Source organism: Poecile atricapillus, chromosome 4 (genome assembly GCF_030490865.1).
Source record: "Poecile atricapillus isolate bPoeAtr1 chromosome 4, bPoeAtr1.hap1, whole genome shotgun sequence".
In the NCBI taxonomy this organism is placed as follows: Eukaryota; Metazoa; Chordata; class Aves; order Passeriformes; family Paridae; genus Poecile; species Poecile atricapillus.
This window is the reverse complement of record NC_081252.1, coordinates 65,698,067-65,722,077: the sequence shown is the minus strand read 5'-3', so window position 1 is coordinate 65,722,077 and position 24,011 is coordinate 65,698,067. Positions and strand designations below refer to the sequence as shown.

The window sequence follows — 24,011 nt, the reverse complement described above, 5'->3', positions numbered from 1 at the left end:
GTCAGAAACATTGGTGTTGGGCCTGAATTTTACTTTTAAGTTACGTACATGACAAAAAATGAGTTTAATGAATTTGAAGAGATAACTGGGACATTCCTCTCCCTGCTTCCTCCACTTTATACCGTGCAGCAGTAGCAGGTCATCCAGGGTAAACAAGTTGGGGAAGCAGTTTTCCAAAAGAATGCACCCAATGCAAGGCATGTCTGGCAGCAGGGCTAGGATGTCAGTCTTGTGGGCATTTTGGTAATGTGATAGTTGGCTCCATCAACTTATATTAAGGAAATTATGGCTTAGCTATGCAAGGAAGAGGGAAAACATGTGCTGTCAAAAGGCTGTAATAAGATAAAGAAGATAAAGAAGATAAAGAAGAAAACTTATTTTAAATCAGTCTCACTGGTCTAGCTGTAAGGGATTTGGTAACTTGATCCTCACAAGAAATCACAAACGTGCACAAGGTGTATTGCAGGATTTCCTGTGCAGGGGAAAACAATCTGACCACCTCACACACCTAAATCCTTGCCCAGGAATGAACACCTAAACCTTTTGTTGTCATACACACATGGGGTATGTCTGGAAGCTTTAGGGAGTAGGTCTGCTGCTCTTTTACGCATGTTTGGAGAGACCAGTTCTTCAGTGCAGATTTTAAGCAGGGAGACATACATAGCACACCAAGAACTCTTATACAGGAACAACATATGGTGTTCATTTTTTTACCCTGAGAATTTTACTATACCTGTCACTCTGCTATACTAGCATTTCTTTATACTATAGCTAGTATATATATATACTATATTTATGCTTTATACTTTATACTATTTTAGAATGCTATACTAGCATTCTAATAAAATATATTTTATTATCTTGGCAATTTGAAACTATTGAAACTAAAAAAAGCAATAGATAATTCACATCTCTGTGTCTGGGTCAATACCACATTTCTACCAATATAGGTTCTGTTGTTCATTTTTCATTGTTTTTTATCAGCATTTCTCTGTCATGAAAGTTGACCCCATTACCCAATTAGCAGCTACACATAAATGATACTGAGGAAGTTTATCTTCCTGAAACTTACTTTTCCTTTCTTTATGCTTTTATTTCCTTTTTTGTTTTTAATAAAATTAATTTTATTATTTCCTATTTTTATGTTTTTATTCACTTACCTATTTTAGTACCTGTTTACATCCTAAGCAATTCCTTCTCTATTCAGTGTTTCCCTGTTTAGTTCTGAATATTTACAGTCTGTCATATGGCCCACATTGGCCACAGAAAAGTAGCATCTCTGCCTCTTGCACTTATGCTTGGGAACTCTGGCTTTCAGCCCCATCCCTGTGACATAGTCAGTGGCTATCAAAGAAAATAAACTTGTTAGGTATAGGTTTGGTTCCAAGTGGTAACATGCAGTGTGGAGGGAGTTAGCAGGCTGTGAATTGGTAGTGATGTTTCCAGATATACTGAGCAAAAAGCCCTGCATATTTCTGTCCAGTCTCTGAGCAAACCAGAGAAGGGTTGTTTTGCTCTGGAAGACATTTTTACCACATTACATTGCTTAAATGCCCAGAAGAACACAACTAACAAACAGGACATCAGTGTGAGACCTGTGCCATCAACAGGCAAGAGTGGAGCTTGTATCTCCTTACATCCAAATGTGCAAATGTGTCTTGCTTCTGTGTATGTAGATGTGCAAGAGTTCATTATTTACCATGTTTCATGATTTTAAGTGTTGTGTATTTAGGAAAGCAGACATCTAGGAAGGCACATAACCCTTGCTGTTCATGTGTCCGTGATGTGCTGAGACGCAACTTCAGACTGGAGAGAATGTACTGGACAAAGCAGGAGCCACATCCCTGCAGAGGGGAGCTGATGTTCAGATAGTGTCTAATTACGGGGAGATTTGCTGCTGTCGGCGGGTCTCGGTGCTGTTTTGGGCCGTTCGGGCGCAGTTCCGCGCTCAGCTCACCACACGGTGTCGCCGGAGCCCGGCAGCTCCTGCCCGGGGCTGCTGCAGCCGTGTCTCTACCCTGGAGCATCCTCCTGCCCGGGGCTGCTGCAGCCGTGTCTTTACCCTGGAGCATCCTCCTGCCCGGGGCTGCTGCAGCCGTGTCTTTACCCTGGAGTGTCTCTCCTGCCCAGGGCTGCTGCAGCCGTGTCTTCACCCTGGAGCATCCTCCTGCCCGGGGCTGCTGCAGCCGTGTCTTTACCCTGAACCATCCTCCTGCCCGGGGCTGCTGCAGCCGTGTCTTTACCCTGAACCATCCTCCTGCCCGGGGCTGCTGCAGCCGTGTCTGTCTTTACCCTGGAGTGTCTCTCCTGCCCAGGGCTGCTGCAGCCGTGTCTTCACCCTGGAGCATCCTCCTGCCCGGGGCTGCTGCAGCCGTGTCTTTACCCTGGAGCATCCTCCTGCCCGGGGCTGCTGCAGCTGTCTTTACCCTGGAGCATCCTCCTGCCCGGGGCTGCTGCAGCCGTGTCTTTACCCTGGAGCATCCTCCTGCCCGGGGCTGCTGCAGCCGTGTCTTTACCCTGGAGCATCCTCCTGCCCGGGGCTGCTGCAGCCGTGTCTTTACCCTGAACCATCCTCCTGCCCAGGGCTGCTGCAGCCGTGTCTGTCTTTACCCTGGAGTGTCTCTCCTGCCCAGGGCTGCTGCAGCCGTGTCTTTACCCTGGAGCATCCTCCTGCCCGGGGCTGCTGCAGCCGTGTCTTTACCCTGAACCATCCTCCTGCCCGGGGCAGCTGCAGCCGTGTCTTTACCCTGGGGCATCGCTCCTTTGTCACTGAGTATTTAGTAACAGAACAAAAGACACTTACCCACCTTCTCTGTAGCCAAAAGGCCAAGAGAGTGATCTCCACACATGTCCAACATAGCAGCTTTTCCAGGCAGGAGCAGAGATGACAGCTTTGTTGCAGATCCAGGCTTTCTGTAGCACGGGTATTTTACTCTTGGCTGTCTGGTGGCACTGCTATTCACACAACAGGCAATTATAAGTTTTTTTGTTTCATTATTTTTTCCTGTCTTAAATACAAAAACTGTAGTTGCCCTTCTTTAATGGTAGGAGATATCTGGCTTGCAGTTAATATGAGCTTGTTGGTCCCTGTTTAAGTACATTAAGTGCTTTAAATTTTGTCCATAGTGACAGTGATTCACTGGCCTACCCTTATTCCATTAGCTTTTCATGCTTGCTCCACTTTCTGTTCCATGGATGAAATACTCCTTCAGTGCTCAAGCCTTACCTGGGTTTTCTTTCACCTTTGCTGAGTGCTGAGTGCTGAGTACTGACACAGTGCAACTCCCAGTGATCCCATTTCTTTTTTCCTTGTTCTCTTTTTATTTGGATAGCTGGAGAAACTTTTGTTATTTGTTTTAATATCATTTTCAGTGTTCAACTCAGCTTGACTTCTGGCAGTTTTCAGTTTATCTCAGCACATTTTGAGCTCTCTGCTGATCCATCTTTTGTTTTTTCTTTCTGTATGCTTATTCCTAATAATCTCCTTAGGGTATTTATTAATCCAGTGGGGTCTGGATTCTCTTCCTGCATTCCTCTTTGGACACAGACTGCTAACAATTTTGACAGAAAGAAGTATTGTACATTCAGTTCTTTGAGCTGACTTCTGTAATACTTTGCGTTAGTTTTACATAATTTCCTATACTGGGATCAGGAATGTTTATTACACTTGTTTGTTCTTCTACTGTTTAACTTTTATACTTCCTTATTGGAGTTGTAATACTAAAATTAAGGCATTTCAGTTGTCTCGTAATGGCCACACACAGTTTCATCACTGTGTTACATCATTTATTCATGGCAATGCCACTTTGCTGATTTTATTCCACCTTAAAACTTTCTTTCACTTGGGTGTATATACTCTGGCTGATTTACTTTATCCTCTGCTGCATCTTCATTTTTGCTTTTTTCCAAGAGAAGTTTTACAGAAAGAAAAACAAGAAAATTTTATTTTTTAAATGGTAGTGTATCAACCCATCTTTTTTAAGAAACAAAACCATAACCCAGAACTCATATAGCACATTCAGAAGTGATAATCTAAATCCCTTTAATCCCAATTTCAGATCATCCCAGTTTCAAATTGGAAGGCAGAGATTTTACAATCAATCAAATCACAAACTTTGCATCTCATAGATGCACGAGGCTTTCAAAATGTTAGCCCCACAACTTGCTCCACGTTGTGCCCCTGGCATGCTGCTGTTTCTAGATATTGTTACACACGTTTATGTGCATGAAATACGGAGAAAAGATGAGCTTAGATCAGTTATATTTCATCTCATTGATAGAATATTTGCATTGATCTTGTAATTTCTGTTTCTGGATGTTTTCTTGGATTCCCTGTTTTTGTAGACTGTAAAAGATTTGCAAAAGTATATCTTTATATTATGTCTTTTGCAGGATTTCCATATTCTAAGTCTGCTTCTCTACCTGGCTATGGAAAGAATGGCTTACATCAGGTGGGTACACATTTAAATATTTTCTCCAGGAAATAAGGTCTTGTAAATATACTACTCATTAACTAGTTAAAAATCTACACACTAATAACACTTCAAAGGTGTTTTGGCTTCCATCCCTGTCTGACAGATTCATTCCCTATGTGGGTTACAGTTTGTCTCTCTGCAAGAGTAAGACTGACTGTGGCTTCTCCTTTTAATTGTGTGCATTGTGAGCATTGGGAATCTTGATTCTCCTCCCAGAACAAACAAAAATCTAAGATGTACATACAGACTGCACATATTAATCATAGGATAGCTTGAATTAATGATAGAGACAGTTAGGCCTATAATTAGGCAAGTAATGGTCTTAAAGCAAAGGTGGAACAGCCCACATCCATTGCATTCCTTGAACCATCTGCTCTGTTCTTCCTAGTATGAATGTGTGTCAGTGTGTGGTGTGTGTATTCACACACAGCCATTGTGCTTTTAAGGCAGGGAGGGATCAGTGAAGATTGAATGACAAGCAGCAGTCTAGAAAGAAAATTGTCTAACAAAATTATTATCAGAACAGACTAGGAATTCTTTTTTTAATCCTTTTTTTGCAATTTTTATTAGTCTTTAATAAAAAGGAAGCTTTGATAATGTGGCCTCTCTATCTCTGACATCTAGCATTATGGATTCTCAGTTTCCAATAGTATGGATGCTATTAGGTGAAAAACCACTGTGGTTTACAGTAATGAGCTGTCAATATGTAGATGCATGTGCACCTACCTTTTTGTGTCCAAATTGCATGGAGAGGACCTCGTTCAAATGCCCTTCTGTCTCCAAAGGAAGATGTGAAACCTGCAAAAGCACATGAGGAAGATTAAACTTACCCAGTGACAAGAGTAAAACTGAGAGTCATTTGGAAGGAGCTACAAGAAAGAAATTATCAGGGAGTAGCTAAATGGATTTTTCAGTAGCTGCTGAAATGTCCATCCCTTTGAGTTAATATTACAAGACTAATTATGCCTGTGTTGCTTCAATACCTGGTTTATTGAATTCTTCTCTGAAGTAAGGAATAACACTGAAATTTTATCAAATATTATTTAGGAATTTAAGAGGGTCCATATAAAACTAATCCCACCTATGAGTCAAGAGAGGTTTTTCTCACTTTTCACAATAGGTGTTGCCAGTAACCTGAAACAAGCAAGACACTGATTTGTGCCCAGCCACTGCACTGGTGAGGCACCAAAACCATCCCAAGACTTCCCAGAGATGAGGCCAAAGCACTCAGGATGCCTTGCAATGTGATGGGAAAGCAGCAGATGGCAGCATCCGGCCCATATAAAGAATCCCAAACCTGTATAATTGTTGAAAAAGTTGCTCATGGTTAAATCCTTGAGGACAGAATTCCTCTCAGAATGGATGTCCTCTGTTTGGATTGTAGGTTCATACCAGCTTTTGTGGTTTGTTATTTTTAATCAGCCATCCTAGTGCTGTATAAATAAAACCCCAAAAGCAAACAATAAGGAGCCTTGCAGGTTATTGTGAGCATAGCTGTGCACACCATTGATACCCTAGCAGGCAAAAATGAGACTTGGGGGGGGAAAAAAAATCATATAATAGTGCTTTTCTGATTTCCTGTACTGTTTATATCATCATAGCATTTGTCAGCAAAGAAGACAGTGGTTCAAACACAGCACATATATGGCACATGGATAGTTCTCCCTGTTCAGAGGCATCAGCAGTGTGAAGCAGAAGGAGAAAAGTGGCAGTGCAGCAGAAGTGATTTGTGATGATGGCAGTAACACATCAGCCTCACAGAATAGTGACAGTTCCAGTGTTAGCTTGCTTACTTGAGCAGTTAGGTCAAATTTGAATGAGACTTACTTCTCTTTCTCTCACGCAAGGATCTGTATTTCGGTTCTATGTCTTTTTTCTCTCAACAATGTTCAGAGTGGGGGTTTTGTGTACTTTGCTGCTACATTGCTTCTTTCTTTCTCTGTCAGCCTGAAACTATGGGCCAATATGAAACGGACCAGGAGGCAAGCTGGGGGACGAAAGGTACTTTTTTTTTTTTTTGCAATACCATTTCCATTCCCTTAATTTTAATTAACATACTGCCATAAAGGTTACTATTCTGAGCTCTTCCTGTAGTTCACATAATAATGACTAGCCAGAGACACAGCTCAGTATCATTAATATCACAGACTCTTCTTTTTACTTAGCCCAGCCTTAACCTTAACCTGAGCCTGACAGAGGTCTTGCATCATAGGGTGGTGCAACCAGGCTGAGTCAATAGCAGGATCGTCCATATGTGGCAACAGCCTTGTGGTGTTGGTCTCATATCAAAGACGGAAGGAAATTTAAGATAATCATTCCTTCAAGTCTAGTTGGAAAAGGTCCATTGTGCTTCTTGGTTGTGCTACAGTGTGGTTAAAATGTACAGAGTTCAAAAAGCAGAATTCATTTGCAGTATTTTCTTTCATTGCAGTTTTAAGTGGTCTGTGCACTTAATATGGAACTTGGGTTGGAATTTTCAAAAGAGCTGAAAAATTTTATTTCCAAGACACTTTAACGCATTTTAAAAATCTTACTCTAATGCTTCACTTCATGACTCTGTGTTGATGAAAATCTTTGTCTCTGTTTAAATAGGTTAAAGTACAGATTTTGAAAAGTAGATTCAATCTCTGATTTAATTTCAGACCATAAAGAAGTCTGTGAAAACGTTTTGGCTATCCCGGTCGCGTTTAATCACCATTGTGAATAGATAATTGTGGTAGTCATATCATACGTAGTCATAAACTGACCTAACTAGAATTCCCTTGTGCTAGTGTAGATTCAGGAGTCATTATTACCACATCCACAAATCATATTTTCTTCCCTATTGTTATTCCCACTGCAGTCAGCCCAAGTGCAGGGTGTCGGCATCTTGTAATATCGTATTATCTCAGTGGTTTTCATATATGTTTCCAAACTGACATGCCTTTAATAATCCATATATTTTAACTATTTTCAGTAAAGAACAATAAGGGCAGGAGTTTTGGATGACAGACTGACATAACTCTGCACATAAGGCTGCTGTATAAAGAGATACCCAGTTTTGCCAGACATACTCACCGTGTAACCCAATGGCATCGGGAGATGGATTTTCTGTAATAAGCCTTTGATTTCCCGGACGATTGCTTTGGTAATAGACAGTGTTACAGGCATTCAGGGCATGGGGGTCAGATTCTTACTATGCATGCAGTTATCCAACAGCTACTGAGAAGAGAGAAATGTAGTAGCATAGCACATTTGTGATGTACCTAAATGTTCATTGTGGTGACACCAAAAGATGGCTATAAATTCTAAACTGTGAACCTGTTCTCGTTCTTTTGCAGAATACAAGGTAAGAAGGGCTTTCCCAACACTGGAAGAACAATCAGATTCATCACTTCCTAGCAAGGTTACATGGGTTCCTTTCTTTTATTTTATTTTGTTAATTTTTGTCCCAGTGAAATATTTGTCAAATCAGGATGCAAGTATGTACCATTTTTTAGTAAGTTCCCCATACCACCATTTCCATGCCTCAGAATTGGATTCAGCTGGAGATCATATGCTCTTGTCTTTTTAACAGATTTATCCTTATGAAACACTTATTGTAACAAACCGAGTTCGTGTGAAATTGCCTAAGGATGTGGACAGGACCAGGCTGGAGGTAGGAATGGTATTTGCTCGACAGTTTTGCAAGCATTTTCTCCTGTTTGCTTACTATCCTTGAATATCCTTGTGTCTCAATAATAGCAACAAAGAAGAGAGAAGAGAGGAATAACATTATGTATTATATTTTTTTTCGAAAAAGTCAGTATGTAGGCAATTTAACTAAAAAATTGCCGAAAACCTGGCAAATGTCTGACCAAGTGGTGTCTTACAAAAATACTGATGAAACTCATCAGTTTTGGATGACTTTACAGGGTATTGGAAGTTCATGTGGGGAGTGGGAAAATGTAGAGTTTGTTTTGGTTTGAATTCATATAAAAAACATGCTCATAGAATAAACAAAATCTCACAAAAAGGCTCCATTTATTCTGAAAATACATGGACCTGTGTTTGGTCTGTTGTCTTATTCAGCCTCTCCTTTGGCTGTGTGATCTGTGGTCACTCTACTACAGCTTTTCTGTAATATCCACATCTCCCATAAGATAGAGAAATGCAGATATAATTTATCATAACAGAAAGCTGAGTTTCCGGAGATCAGATCCTGAAGCTGATGTTCAAGCAAAATTCCCAAGGTCGATTTTTTTGACTGATCAATGACAGCACTGAATAAAGATTCACCTTAACTAATCTATCTTTCTGTGAACTACTATTAATAAGAAGAGATAGCTCAAGAAAAAATCTATGGTAACAATTTTTGACTTTTAGGGAGATTTATATTTTAATAAATTTACTGTATTTTGAACTTGATAATATGACAAGAAAAGAAAAAAGAAAAATTACTTTTAAAACAAGAAAAAAAAAACTTTGAAGGAGCAGAAAGTTCCTCATTAAAGGTCAGTTTTTGAAAACAATTAATTTACCAAATGTGTATACATGTAGTATGTTTTGAAATTGGTGTTATGCTCTTGAATAATTGAATGTTCTTGTCACTTTATTTCCCAACAAGTAGTGTTGATTTGATTGTAAGGAAAAGAGAGCCTCAATTACGTGCTGTTTAAAGCGTGGATTATAGCAAGGCATGATAACAATACTAAAAAGGATGATGAGTCTGGAAAAAGGAGCAGGGAGTTGGAGGGATGCTCCTCTGGACATACCCTGTGAAGGATTCTTCATGTGTGTGTATGTGTGTGTTAAAGAATAGAGTCTTTGTTTAAACACAGCAGACTGGTCTGAACAGCAAGTGCAGCTCTAAATTGCTTTTTCAAGACAAGATATAGTTTGGTTTGGATGGATCATGCCTGCCCTGGCTGCCGTTATCTGTGACTCGTGCCCCGTGCTCGGCTGGGATCGCTGTTTGTTTAACTTTGGAGCTGTTCAGTCTGCCTCACACCAGGTGCAGCCAGGGCCTGTTGGCTCAAGGAGCCCAACCACTTCAAAGATCTCACAGAGGTTTGCAAAAAAGAACAATAAACAAGATCTGCTTCAAACCTGCACCAGAAAAGCAGTGAGGGGACCAGGCCAATCCTGCTGATTGCTGCACTATGCTAAACACATGTGTCTGCAGGAAGGAGTCCTTTGTAGGCTGTCTTGCATTTAATAGGGATTGGTAGTTTTTTAAACAAATTAGCAGAGTTTTAATAGCACTGTAACTACTGTAGGAACAGAGGCAGTTGCTCATCTACACATTCAAACCATATGCAGAGTTGAGTGAGAGGCACAAACCATTGCCTTCCCTGTCAGCCTCTTCCCCTCTTTCCTGACCGTTTCTTCTCTATTAAAGAATTGCTGGAAATAAGTAGCTTTGCACAGAAAAGCAGCTTATCGTTATTTCCTTTTTGTGGCAGAATTAGAAGATAGTAAATTATTGACTTGTACACTCAGCAGATTTCAGGCTTGGGCAGGACCCAGGACTCAGGGAGCCCAGGACTAATATGGTTTTATAGGTTTGCACAGAAGCAAACTGGGCTTAGAAATGTGGATACAGGCAACTGTCTGTCAGTGGAGAGCCCACTTAACATATCTTGGTATCAGCACTGGGAGCACTGAAAGCATCTACTAAGGTAATATTTCACTCTTTCTTGAGGTCCATTTCACACTTGCTAGAAGGTGTGATTCAATGCTTGGGATCTCTAAGAGGCAAGTGCTCTTTCCAGTCTGAATTGGTTTCCAGCTGATGTTCTGTTTTCATCCTGCACATCCAGTGTCACTTGTGAGAGGGCTGGGTTTTTCCTACAGAAATGGTAGCAGTGCTAAGTCCATGTATTATCCATACTGTAGAGTGATATATCTAGGAAAATCTTGTCAGAAAAAGATCCATGTTCTAATACACCAGTTTTTTTCTGATTATTGTGTGGGCTGAAGCTTCACCTTGCTGCTGTGAATCAGAGCAAGCTCCTGGGTGTGATGGCTGTGGCCTGGGTACAGGTGCTGTCACTGAAAGGAGACCTAGAGCTTCTGTGCTTCATATCAGCTGTCAAACCTGAAAAGAGTCTTACTGGGTCTGGTATCAGCAAGGTCTCTCTCACATGTGATGCTTCTAATTTCCTGGTCCACTTAGGAGCAGTAAGGTTGACTAAATTTCCATGAAGTAGATTTGTTCAACAGCTGTCTCACAATTTGACTTGAAGCAGCCTCCTCTTTGTGAAACAGTTTGTTGTGAACTTTGAATGATCCATCATAGGTGTCATGGAAGGGGCACTGTTGTTTGTCTATGAGTCATTCTTCCAAGGCAAGTGTCCTATATTGAGTGTTCCTATCATGAAAAGTGAACTCAAGTCAATGGTATTAGCTCCTGGGATCGAATTAAGGGAGGCTACATTGAAACCTTGGCTAATGTTCAAGGACCACAGGAGGGTGGGGGTTTAATGGGTGGTAGTGTTTTCGTAACTTCACTCCCATTGTGAGTATTTTCTAGATTACACTGTTGTGCAAAAAATTTATTTAAGGATTATAAAAAATATTTTCCTGCAAAAAATGCGTATTTTTCTAAGCCCAAGAGGTATCTAGAGATTAGGAAGGCTCAACTGGTAATAAGTGCATTCAAATAATAGTCATTCTTTCCTCAAAAGTACATGTAACCAAGCGTAGAAACACTCAGCATGGTTTTGTTTGCTTGTCTTAACGCAGCAGTGAGGCAGAAGTAGCCAAGTCCTTGATACCTTGTGCTTATCCAAGGAGATGTTTATGCCAGCAGTGAACTAATACATGCAGCACCTAGAACCGGTTATAATGAACAGCCTGCTGTTTTTTAAATACATTACTGGCACTTTGGTTTTTGAATAAATGGCCTGGATCTCACTTTTGTATAAGCTGATCAGAAATGAAAGGAATTTGCAGTAGATAAGGATTTGGCCAAGGAATTTTTTTAGGAGTTTCTCTCTTCCACAGTGCTGTTTATTGTAACGTTAGATGAGCAGAGCAGCGTTCCCGTGAACTATTCTAACAGGAAATGGTGAAGAAGAAGTTCATTCACATAACACTGCAGAACAGCAGAGCAGTATCACAGGGGTGGGCTGTACAGCCTGGGTGGAGAAGAGGAATTGCACCCTCACCTTGTCTGCAGATGACATGAATCTGAGGGGGCTGCAGCTGATGCTGAGGGTGAGCAGAGCCTCTGTTCAGAGGGACCTGGCCAGGCTGCAGGAATGAATGGTTGACAGACACTTCATGAAATTCAGTGAAGATAAATCCACATTCTTGCACTTGTGACCAAGTAACACTATCCATCAGAACAAAATGGGGAGCACAGCTCTGAGGAAAAGTGCCTGATGATGCTGATGGAAAACAAGCTGAAAATGAGTCAGCAGCTCACCTTCTAAAGGGGTTCTAGGGCAGAACATACCCCTAGAATACCCCTAGGGCAGAACCCACCCAGAAAGTGGCACTGGAAACCCAAGAGGCAACAGTCACAAGTTGCAGGGAAGGAAATTACAATTGGATATGAAGGGAATGTTCCTCACTGGAAAAGTAGTGCAGTGAACAGGTTGCCCAAGTGGCTGTGGAGGCTCTGCCCTTGAAGGCATGCAAAACACAGCTGGACAAGGCCTTGAGGAACATGGTCTGTTTTGTCTTTACAGGCTTCATGGTCTTTAAAGTTGGCCCTGCTTTGAAGACCTCTGTAAATCTCTAATTTGCTTAGATTGGTATATTCTGTGAAGATACAGTATAGTTACAAAATGTGATTATTTGGTGAGTTTGCTGCAATAGCATTTGAAAAAATATAGACAATTTGGTATGTTTTGAAACTTTTTTTTGGTAATGCAACAGTTAAAATATAAGTGTTCTGGACCAAACTTACCAAACTTCCCCATTTTGGACAACTTAAGTCCTGAGTTTTCAGGACTAAGACATCACCTTTGGATGGTGCACATTGGCACATTCCTTACCTGCTGCTTCTCAAAGGAAGTTTGGCTTACAGACACTTTCAAATATTTTGAAACCTCTTTTAAGTAGTTGAATACCTTTATCATTTGAGCCAGGGACTCCTAAAAGCATGAACTTGATACTTTTATCTTAAATTGGATATTGTTTGCCTGTTCTTCAGTCACAACAGTGTGGTTCAGTATTTGCACATTCAAATTGATAGTTTGTGCCCAACTGCATAGATTTATATTTTTTCTTCTTCTGCAGTTGCTTTTATCACAGAGTATAAGATTTCTTTTGTGGTCACAGGCTGGTAGTTTTGAAAGCCAACGAAGTTAGAATCTCCCACTTGGAAACCATGTTGTAGTGTTTTCATTTGATTTCCTTATCTTAATGTGTCTTAGGTTTTTAGCTGTTTCTTTTGAACGTCAAGGCTTAAAAGCATTATGCGTTCATGCCTATCAAATGTAGTCGAAAGTAAATTGTTCCACTTTTCGTTTGAGCCTGTTAATTCTTTTTTTAGCTCAGACAATTGCTAAGGAAAAAGTACTCTGGAATGCCAAGTAGCAAACTTTCATTTGCCACCTAGTTCTCTTGTAAACAGAAATGAGAGATTTAAACATGGGTGCGGTCTTATTTGAACAGAGCACTCACTTTAAGTCAAACATGCTTTTCCTCCTGGAACTGCCTGTCTGGATTTGCTTTAGGGATAACATTTTTTCCACTGGTTTTCATTCAACAATCACCCTGGGTTCCAGCCATTTGGGCTCCAACCATTTTAGAACTTGTTTCCAGTAACTGAGCCTGAATTTTTAAGAGCCCAAGCTCCTGGATGTCATTCATACAAGTAGCATTGTGTGTTCTACCTCCTGTGCAGCTCAGATGGGGAAAAGCGGAGCAAAACTGGAATGCTGTGTGTTTTACAGTTTGTAGTTTGGGCCTGGGTTTGAGATGATGGGCTCACTTCACAATAAAGCTCATAACCTGGGGTGAAAAAGTGTGGGTCACTGACTTCAGTAGAACTACTTCACACTGTTTAAGTTGAAAAATACATGTGTGGTGTTTCTCATTCTAGGCATGTGCTTGTGTTGTGATCAGTGATGCATGTTTATATCAGATTTCAAAGCCTTTTACAAAAGGAGCCATTATAAAATGAAAATATGCGTTAGATTTGATGTGATATGATGTGAAAAGTAATTTCTGTGTGAGTGGAAACACTGTAGGAGTGAACAGAGATTAGATGTGGAACATGTACATTATAGGTGTACCAAAGTCCTGTACTAAAGGTAACTGAAAAATCTGCTTTAAGAATAAGGTATTTTGTGCCTAAAACAAATGAAATCTTTGAAACTCATTATCTTCTTTATATTTGCATAATTTATTATGGATTCCAAGTTTCATTTTTATTTATAAATTATTTTCTTCATTATACAGAATTCTTTATCAGCTGTCAGCTGGAGGCAATGACTTATGTTGATAATGAAAAAGCTCATTTGAGTGACAGGATGGTGGCATAGATTATCATCAGAGATGTTCTGTGTATATGCTATTTAGATAATATATTCATATACCTGAGAGAAATACATTGTCCCAGCTTTTTCTAACTTTATGCATGACTCAGCTGGGAAAAATACTGACTATAGAATGCTTCTACAGAAGGTTTTCTGTGTGCCTTGTGGTATTTGCCAGGAGGTTAGGTTGGAAGTACCCTGCAGTGGTAGTACCTGAGTGCAATGCAGCTTCTCTGTGAGGCTCCTTGGTACCCCGAAATACTGAACGAGATACAGCCACAGATCCAGCAGCCTTGGAGAGGTGCTTGGGGTGATACGGGCATGGGGAAGGGTCTCAGACCCCTTTGCTCACTGCTTCTATTACACTGCTTTCCTTGGGAGCCTTTCTGGGGACCCACGGTGCTGTGTGGAGGGGGATCTAGGGCTCCTGCAAAGCTTGGCTGCACAAGGGCTCTAATTATTCGTGCTGCCACTAATTGCCCTTATCTGGGGTAACTGCAGGTGCCTGCTGCCTTATCCTCTGATCAGCAGAGCTGCCCTAGTGATCTTTTGATACCTTTTAAAGTTCATTAGGGTGGCAATTCATGCCATTTATTAACTTTCCCTCCCCGATCACATAATTACTTAATAGTTTAAAATATTTATTGAGCATGAAGCTTAATTAGGCCGTAGATGAGCATAACATTCAATACTCCCTTGGGAATGTGGCACATGGCTAATTACAGCTTTGTAATTAGCCATGCAGAAGGCTTAGAAGAAACCTCTGAAAAGCCTGCTGAGCCCCAGCAGTGCAACAGAAAGAGGGGTGAAGAGTGCAAACCTTGTGAAAGCAAAATGAGGATTCAAAAGTTAATAGAAAAAAAATTTCCAGCAAATTTTGATTGGCCATCTGAGAATTTTATTTGGACTAACCTTGAGAGGCATGAGAGAAGAGAATGGAAGGGCAGTGCAGAAGAGAAAAACTGGAGAGGGGAAGAAGCTATGATTTTCTACGTGTTGAGATACTTCTACAATCCTGAATCTTACTATAGGAAAAGACAGTAATCTCAACAGCAAAGCTTGTGCACCAACTTGAAGAGCTAAGGCTTGGTTATTTACATGAATGCTTACCTGTGAATAAACATTTCTCAATAAATCCCTGTTTACTTTGAGTATTTCTCATACTGAAATCTCTGGAGAAGATCCTATAGCTTTTATTTCTGGATTTGGTGAATCAGAACTTGGAAGTGTTGCAAGGACTTTGAATAAAAATGAATTGACCTAGACAGCTAATTAAAATTACACTCTATAAAACAGAGTGCACAGTAGTGCCTCAGAGAGACTGGCTGAAAGAGTCACTACAGATTCAAGCAAAGGCAGCAATGGCTCAGCTGCCATTTCCCATGACTTTAGAAAAACAAAGAAGCAAGAGAGACAAACCTGAGGTTTTAAATTCCTCTAGGAACTGGGACCTTGATTTTTCTAGTCTTGAACTCATCACCTGCTGCCATCCACAGAGTTCTTTCATTGCTTCAATATTGACTCATGAGGAAATAGGATATCCTCTGAGCTTCCTACCTCAGCAGGTTTTAACATGAGGACTCCCATCCAGTTACTGACAAAGAACAGAGATGCTTGTGAAGCACACCCTGGTCACCATGTACTGCAGGATGGCTGCAGGTGAACTGCAGTTTTATCTTCCTGTGACTTATTCATACTAATGCCATGTTCCTAAGTGCTGGCTTTGGCTGGGGTCATTTTCTTCACAGTGGAATGTGTGGGGCTGTGTTTTGGATTTGTCCTGAGCACAGGGTTGATAACAGGGAGATGTTTTTGTTGTTGCTGAGCAGAACTTAGGCAAATCCAAAGCCTTTTCTGCTTTTCCCCAGTCCAGCCTGGCAGAGAAGCTGGAGGTGAATGGGAGACTGGGAGGAGACACAGCCAGGACAGGTGACCCAAACTGACCAAAGGGATATTCCAAACCATGTGACATCATGATCAGCATATGAAGTGGGGGATAGAAGGAAGGGGGAACGTTTGGAGTTTTTCTCTTCCTAAGTAACTGCTGTGCATGATGGGTCCTGCTGTACTGGAGATGACTGAGTACCTGCCTGCCCATGGGAAGCAGTGAATTAATTCCTTGTTTGGTTTTGCTTGTGTGTGTGGCTTTTTTTTTCCCTATTAAACTGTCTTTATCTCAACACTTGAGTTTTCCAGCTTTCACCCTTCCAATTCTTTCCCTGATCCCACTGGTGGGGGAGTGAGTGAATGGCTGTGTGGGTTGCCAGTGGGGGTGAAACCATGACACTATGTATTAGTTTTGAGCATCTCCAAATTTCCTTAACTAAATTATTCTTGGAGAAAAGAAATATCATTGAATTAAATAAAGATTATAACTCTATTTAGAATTATTACTGGCTTTTTAGCAGACCACAGAAATAGAGATAAGCCTCATTAATTTATAGCAAAAAGCACCACTTCTTTCTGAGATAACACTGTGGGGCAAGTATTTGAATGTGCAATTAATTAGTTTTGTTCTGAGAGAGTAAAAAATGAGGTCATGTCTGTACTGCTCATGTTCATGTTTCATAGAGGATGAGGATTTTCTGTTCTAGTGGTTGCAATGCAGTGGAGAGGTTTAGCTCAGCCCTTGCTTAGTTCTGTATGTCCCAGTAAGAGGCTCAGATTAATACAATTTTCTCAAAACAACATGATGCCATCGTCCTTTCTACTGTAGCAGTATCACACTGAACTATATCACAAATGCTGATATTCTGATGTTGTGAGGTCCAGTATAGCAGTCATTGTAGTGAAGAATAATCTTTAAACTGCTTCTGTTATCTTTTAGCAAGGTTTTTCAGGTAGCATTGTGTTAAAATCACTCTGTAGCTTCCAAAATGACCTCATTTAAATACAGTGAGTTCAGAGTGTGGGCAGAACAGGACCTTGGGAGGTCCTCTCTACTCTCCTCAGTGTCTGCAATGTGCCCAACCTTGCTGTTGATGCTGAGCAGAGAAGGAGATTGAGTTAAGCTGCCTTAATATGGCCAAACTGTCACAAAGGGAATTAGGAATCACTTACTAGCACACTGTAAAACACCCAGACTTCCTATGTAAACAAGGCCAACTCTAGTAAAAAAAAAGGAATGACTGTTGCTTTTACTAGTAAGTTTGGCCATTCCTTCCTTTAATGGCCCAGTGATGCATTATTAACATAACTGGATATTTTAAGCTGATCCATTATTGAAAAAAGAAAAAGGAATTAATGTTCTTGGCCTTGTATAGCATAGCTTCACACATATTCTTTCATACCTCAAGATGAATATCTTCATACTCCCTGCTCCTAGTTTTCAATTTCCTTTCTTTTATTTGACTAATGAGAGAAGGTAACACTTCAGTTAAGACAAATTAATATTCCAATAGCTGAGAAGAAAGATAAATCAGTCCAGGATTTCTTACTGGTTCATTTTTTATGCCTTTAGGTTTGGGGACAGCTCTAGGTTTTAAAGCTATAAGGAATGCTGTTAGCAAAGTCCCAACCATAGTGCAGGGCAAATTTAGCATCACATGTACATAGAAAAGTGTGACCATAAACTTGTCACACTGGTGTATTCCTCTGGTGTTTAGACCCTTCAAATACTTGAAGATATTGTCATATTTTACCTTAGTCATCATTTGGCTGAGCTTAGACATACTTAGGCCTTTTAGTCTTTCCTCATAAATCATACTGCAACCCATGATTACTTCCATTGCTTTTATCTGAAGCTTTGCCAATTTGATGACATCTTTCTGGGACCAAGGTTTTATTCCAAATTTGAAGAAAGAACTGAAGTCATTGCTGCTTCTAGGGTCAGTCCCAAATCTAGAGCTGATGGTGCTTAAGAACAATACGGTGAAAGCTTCTAAGATGCAGGGACAATAGCAGGAAATATGTTACACTGGGGACAGACTGGCCTTCTCAGAAAGAGTTCAGACCAAAGGGAAAATGTTCCCTTCTACCAGAATTATTTTTGCATGTGGATAAAGCATTGATGGAGTAAGAAACTGCTAATATGGAAGTCAGTTTGTTAGTCCTTGAGATGGCATATGTGGAAGAAAATTAAAAGCAAGGAAACTCTCTAATTGAATGGATGTGGAAATAAGTGAGCTTATGCTTTCCCCATCTCAGTAACTTTGACCCTGGGCTGGAAACTAACAATTGCTTTCTGACCAGGCAGCACCAAATGAGACCTTTTGTGAGTAGGAAAAAAATGGTGTTGTTATAAAACAAAACTTAGGTGTAAGAAATAGAAAATGAGTGTATGCAAAGAATGAAGGTGGTGTCATCTGGGCACAGGTAGAGGAGCACAGTGCACAACTAATTCATTCTGGCTTGGATAGCTGCATGTGGATCAACAGCTCACTAAGCCTGAGAGCAAAACAAAAGCATTGGAGAGGGAAGGGGGAATTGCCCAGATTGTACTGAGATGGGTGGCAAGCTTCATTAGGAGGGGAAGATGTAGCAAATGTTTGGCACCCTGGAGGAAGGGGGTGATTTAGAGCTCAATGAGTTTTCCTCCACTGACCTTCAGTACTGGAACAGATCTGATGGGACCACAGGAGTTTCTCATAATACATGGTGTAAATTGCCTCAGGAAAAGAAAAATAGTGAAAACACAGTCTTTTTAAAGATTTATGTAATTTTCTATGGTTTTGGAAGATTGGCAAGGTAGCTTTACCTGTAAAGTTATCTAGGCTTTCTCATTTTCTCTTTGAGTAAGAACTACAGTTTGCCACTGCTTTCTCCTGAATGAGGAGATGTTTCAAGTCTTATCCACAATCTAGAAAGTAAAATAAAATAAAATATTGTGCACTTTGCTCATCCAGACTTCTTTTTCAATCCTACAGCCTACAGACATGTCCTTTGCTGTGGGAAGTTGCTAAAGATAAACTTACTGGCATTTGTCCACTGGATTACCAAGAAAATATTCTTAAAAAACCAATGCAGAGAGAAGTTACTTTTTCTTTCTGAACCCAATAGAATGAAATTCTGTCAGTGAGAGATTGTTTCTAAAATACGTTGTCAGATGTTGCTCTGATTTTCATGCGAAAAATTATCTCCTTTGCTAAATATGCATGGTGTGTTTGTTCCATGCTATGAGCAGCATTCATGGTGGGTTGCTGTCATTTGTCAAATGAAAAGTGAAGGCTCAGTTCCAAGATCTTGATCACTGTTGTTTTGAATATGGGGAATCTCAAGGGGAAAAAAACCCAAGGCTGGCTGTCCTTAAAAAACAAGGACCCATGATAATCATTCAAAGTTATTATATATAATGAATTCTTACAATTTCTTTAGTTTTCTTGAGTAAATGGCATTACAAAGATGAAGTCTTTGTTAGTAAATGGAAAGTGAAATTTTACTTCGAAATTCATTCACATATTTACTCTTTTTGTCTTTTCTGTATGGATACTAATAGTTGCTAGGGAACTGTTATCCTACCTCCTTCCAATTCTTAATGTTGGATTTCTTCCCTTTTTCCCATTTTTTTTTTATTTTTCTTTTTTTTTTTTTTTTAATATTAAAGCATGAAAACATCAAATGGAAGCATATTTCTTGGCATTTAAAAACCCCATACTTCCATACTTTATCCAGCCTTAACCTCTGACTAGAGTCCCTCCCCATGGATAAGCGCATTTCCGATTTCAGAATTTAGCAGTAGGCTTTCTCCTTCGTTACAAGGTTACTATTAGTGGACCCATGTGGTGTCCACTTCTCTCATTAAAGTTCAAGGCAAAACAAATCCAACTGTAAAATTACATTGTTATCAATTTCTTTAAAGTTCTGGAATAACTTAAATTTGTCTCAGTGTGCTCTGTCATCAGGCACCCTGGATAAACATACTTTTTCCCAAAAAACATAGTTTCTGCTCAGTTAGAACTTTATAGAAAATATTACTTTTTTTCAAGTTATTACTGCCATCAATAATTTCATTTCCCAACTACTCTGAGCTCATTTGGTTCAGTGCAGCCTTTTCCAGAAACAATTCTGGAATTTAAGTGCAAACCCTAATGCGTTGTTTTGTGGTGTGTTTTAAAACTTAGGGCAGAAATATTCCTGTGCACAGACAAGCTTAATGATATCTTCTGTATTTTCATTTTCAAGAGGCATTTGTCCCCTGAAGAGTTCCAGGAAGTCTTCAAAATGAGTATTGAGGAATTTGATCGTCTGGCACTTTGGAAGCGGAATGACCTGAAGAAAAAGGCCCTGCTTTTCTAAACCCTCCTGGATAAAATATGTGCTTAATCAAAACAAAAATAGTCTTGCCAGAACTATCACATGCACTTGCTGTTGAACCATTGTCCAGCTTCATTGTGTTAGTATGTGTCGGGGAAACAAGACAGATTAGATGGTAATGTGTTGGGATACAGAGAATTTGCTAATCTTGCATTTCCAGCTGGTTTTGTCAGTAACTCCTGGTCCTACCCAGTTTACAATGTGAAAAAAATCTAGCTTTAAATTTATTGTTGCTTGCATTTGTTGCTTGATGCAAATGGAAATTCTAATAGGAAGAGAAAAAAGTGTAGCTGTACACAGGAAATGCATCCAGCATTTTGCTCCATTCAGTTTTATAACACCATTTTTACAAAATCAAGTAAGTAATTGTTATAGAAATTTTCCAGCTGGGGATCAGATGCTACTAAAAATATGGTAGAAGCCAAAGAAAAGCATATCCGCAAGCAATTGTTGCAATCGTTTATCTGTGGTACTTTTTAAGAATGAAAGCAGAAATATGGAAGCACCTTAATTCTACTTCTTATATTTAAACACAGCGTACTCTTTAAAAGATCATATTTGTCTAGAAGGTAACTAGCTATCTTTAATTACAACATCAGAGTTTTTATTTTATTAAGAATATATTGTGACATAAAACAGTTATAATTACTAAAATGTATACAGACCTACTAAGATTTAGTCCCATTCATCAGGAAAACTGAAGCCTTATACAAAACTGGTTTGAGAGTGTATTGTGCCAGTTGACTGTGTTTTCCTACTAGTTTGGGGTGTTTGAAGAATGGTTTTTTTACATTTCATGCTGATAAAATACCATGTAATCTTAATTACTATGTAGATAGATACATCTATCTATAAAAGAATTATTTTCATTAATATATGTCCTAAGTGAAGGCATTCTTACTTTCTCAACTTTCCAGCTTTACACAGTAAGCCATGAGAGCTGTGATGGCATTTGATAGATATGGAAATGGAACAGTTCAGCATAAAATGTAACAAAAAAAGCTTGGTGTGCTCTATCAATAATACAGACAATTAGAGTCAAATACATAAAACCCTCATGCATTTCTATTTGCATGTTTCTGTACAAACCAATTTGAAAAAAAACAAACTATGTGATACTGGTGCAGTACCTTGAAACTATCTTAAATAACAAGTAAAGCTAACAAAATCTAAGCATTTAAGTGTTAGACCTTAATATCTCTTCCAGCTGAAAGACTGTATTAAATTTAATAGTTTCATTTGGTCAGAGGTATGGTTGCTGACAAAGAATGTTTTAAAGTGAGTTGCTAGTTTTGTGTGATACTAAATGAGCATTACAAAAAGTACATTTTTCAGCCATGTGTCAGTATTCTGCATTTTTACGGCCTTGGATGTTTGTACTCACCTCCTACTTCACTGTCTTTTTGCATTTCCTTAAGGTAACTGGTTAATATATGCACTACAACACACGATTTCAACTGACCCAGCATTGGAAAAGTCATAGCATTGAACATGCCTTCTTCCAACTAACTTTCAAAGTCCATGCTGTTGGAAATAAATATTTTCTCATGACCTAAATGTTTTGTCTGATGATACAAATGTTTAAAAAAATTCATTAAAACAAAGACGTAACTCAATGACTTTGCTAATGTGTGTATAATTTTTTATATCATATTGCTGCTCTGGATAGGGTCTTCCCGTGATATTAATGTAAATAATATCTCCTTTGCATTAAATTTGCTCACTGAGGAGAGCATTGAGTGTACCTCTGAATGTCAAGTTACTGTAAAGTTGGGCTTGATTTAAACAATCCATCGAGAAAATGTCACATCTTGCCAAGCAAAAGTTGCTTCAGTGGTGATGTACAGAACCATCAGCCTGTGTAGAGAACCCTTAGCCAGTTTCAAATGAGAATCCTGATCACATTAGACCACATCCATAATGCTCTGCAACCTCAGAGTAGCTTGTGTTATTTTGTGAAAACTGGCAGCCCATTGAAATGGGCCAATCCTAAATGTGACCAGCAGGGTCCATTGCAACTACAAAAACCTAAACCCAGGGGAACAATTGGCTGGAGAGCTATTATGAGGAAGTTTGACGGTGGTGGTGACCACTCTTCTCATCCATGCATTCCTGGGACATCACATTGATTACAGGCATCTTCTCAGTGAATAAGGAAATCACAGGTTGATCAAAGAAATCCATGTATCAGTGCCAATCAGGTTCAGTATGGATTTTCATAAATAATTTGAAAATTTCTTGACCACAACAGCTTTTGTACCAGTGTAGGATTCAACCTATGCTGTTAGGGAAAAAGAGCATTACTGAGCACCACAGGCAGTCAAGAGCTCTATGCTGCTCTACTGTTTTGTGCACCAGCAGAAGTGTGGCTGATGACAAGTGAGGGTGGTGAGCTCATGTGGGCTGTTTGACCTGTTTACACTGTCTTGAGACAGTTCATCTGTTATAATGCCAAGCCTTTAAAGTGTCTCTTGGAGGTCCTCGTCCTACCTGAGCTAAATTAGGAACAACTCTCATTTTAAATAGCTCATCTAGACTTTCTAGCTGACAAGCATCAGTTCTTCTCACAATGCCCAACCCTGTGAGGAGTTGTACCCCTTCTTCTTTCTGTATTTGCTGGCAAATTCCTTCGTCATTCTGTGCTTCCTTTTATGGTCAGTGAAGAGAAAAAAAGCTCTTCATTCACATCCTAACGTTCCAAATGTGAGATGAATTGCCCCTATCATATTCCTGTCCACTGAATATAAAGAAAGGCAATCCCTCTGCAGAGGTACACATTGCAGGCTATCTAACCTTGGATGAAATTAATTCTATGCCTACAGTCTATTGGGGGAAATAAGCCAGTTTTTACCAAGTTGGTGGAATACCAGTCTTGAAACCACTGGCAGTTCCTAGACCATGTTACCAAATCATTTTCAAGCAATCAGGAAAGTACTTTGAGTTGCACAGATCTCACAAAACTCCCTAACACAGTAATTTTTTATGCACATTATACTATTCACTAAACAGGCATGCATTCAATGCCAAACACACAAAAATGTTTTAGAAGACAGTCAGTTTATCAACTTACGTTCCTACTACCAGCCAAAACCAAAAAGGAATTTTGGCTTCCATACACAAAACCTTTGCTGACTTCAGATGAACAAGTAGTCTTGTGTGTCCTTACTTCATTTCCATGAAAGTTTGAATTGGTCTGTAGATGTCTGTTCTCTGCAAAGGTGGCACAGCTCAGTAAGATGTTCATTTTTCCACGTGATATGTGCCAATGTATTATATATACTCTATATACTGTATATATTCTGTATTTAAAGCATCTACTGTCATATGGTGCAGTGACCTATTCAGTTTGCTCTCTTGCCTAACTAAATTCACATTTACAGTACAATACTGTGTGCTGGATTGGGCACCAGCCAAATATACCAGTGTAAAAGGGCCATAAAGTGAGTAGCATTGTAATTTACTTCACTGCTAAGTTGTCTGTATATCACCTAAACTCCATAAACCAGACCATGGTATACCAGAGAATACAAAATTTCTGTTTCTAAAATCTATCATGTTTTCCCTGTTTAAAAATTGCAGATTGGAATTTCAGTCATGTAGTTTTCTTTCAGGAACTTTAAGCGTCTAATTAAATGTGGATAGACTGACATGTGCGTAGTAAATATTCAGGTTTATTTTAATAGGGTTCCATATGCTAATCTTATATAGTATTATGAAATGGAAAAGGCATTCAGAGTAATGAGATAAGACTTTGCCAGAATGTTCCATCTGATAGTGTGGTCTGGTGTTGGCAGTAAAAAACTGAATCTCGACAAATCATAGGCTGTTTTTC

The 24,011-nt window shown here is 39.5% G+C and overlaps 1 protein-coding gene across 7 annotated transcripts in view; it reads left to right on the top strand.

Annotated features, from left to right (window-relative positions):
* Positions 1–21,795, top strand: part of ABLIM2 (actin binding LIM protein family member 2) — a 132,154-nt gene extending 110,359 nt beyond the window's left edge. For all 7 annotated transcript variants that reach the window (XM_058837551.1, XM_058837556.1, XM_058837553.1 and 4 more), the window contains 5 exons: positions 4,393–4,451; positions 6,422–6,476; positions 7,796–7,860; positions 8,032–8,112; positions 20,048–21,795. In XM_058837551.1, coding sequence (XP_058693534.1) covers positions 4,393–4,451; positions 6,422–6,476; positions 7,796–7,860; positions 8,032–8,112; positions 20,048–20,161 — 374 coding nt within the window. In that variant the 3' untranslated portion in view covers positions 20,162–21,795. The remainder of the gene's footprint in view (positions 1–4,392; positions 4,452–6,421; positions 6,477–7,795; positions 7,861–8,031; positions 8,113–20,047) is intronic.
* The last annotated feature ends 2,216 nt before the right edge of the window (positions 21,796–24,011 follow it).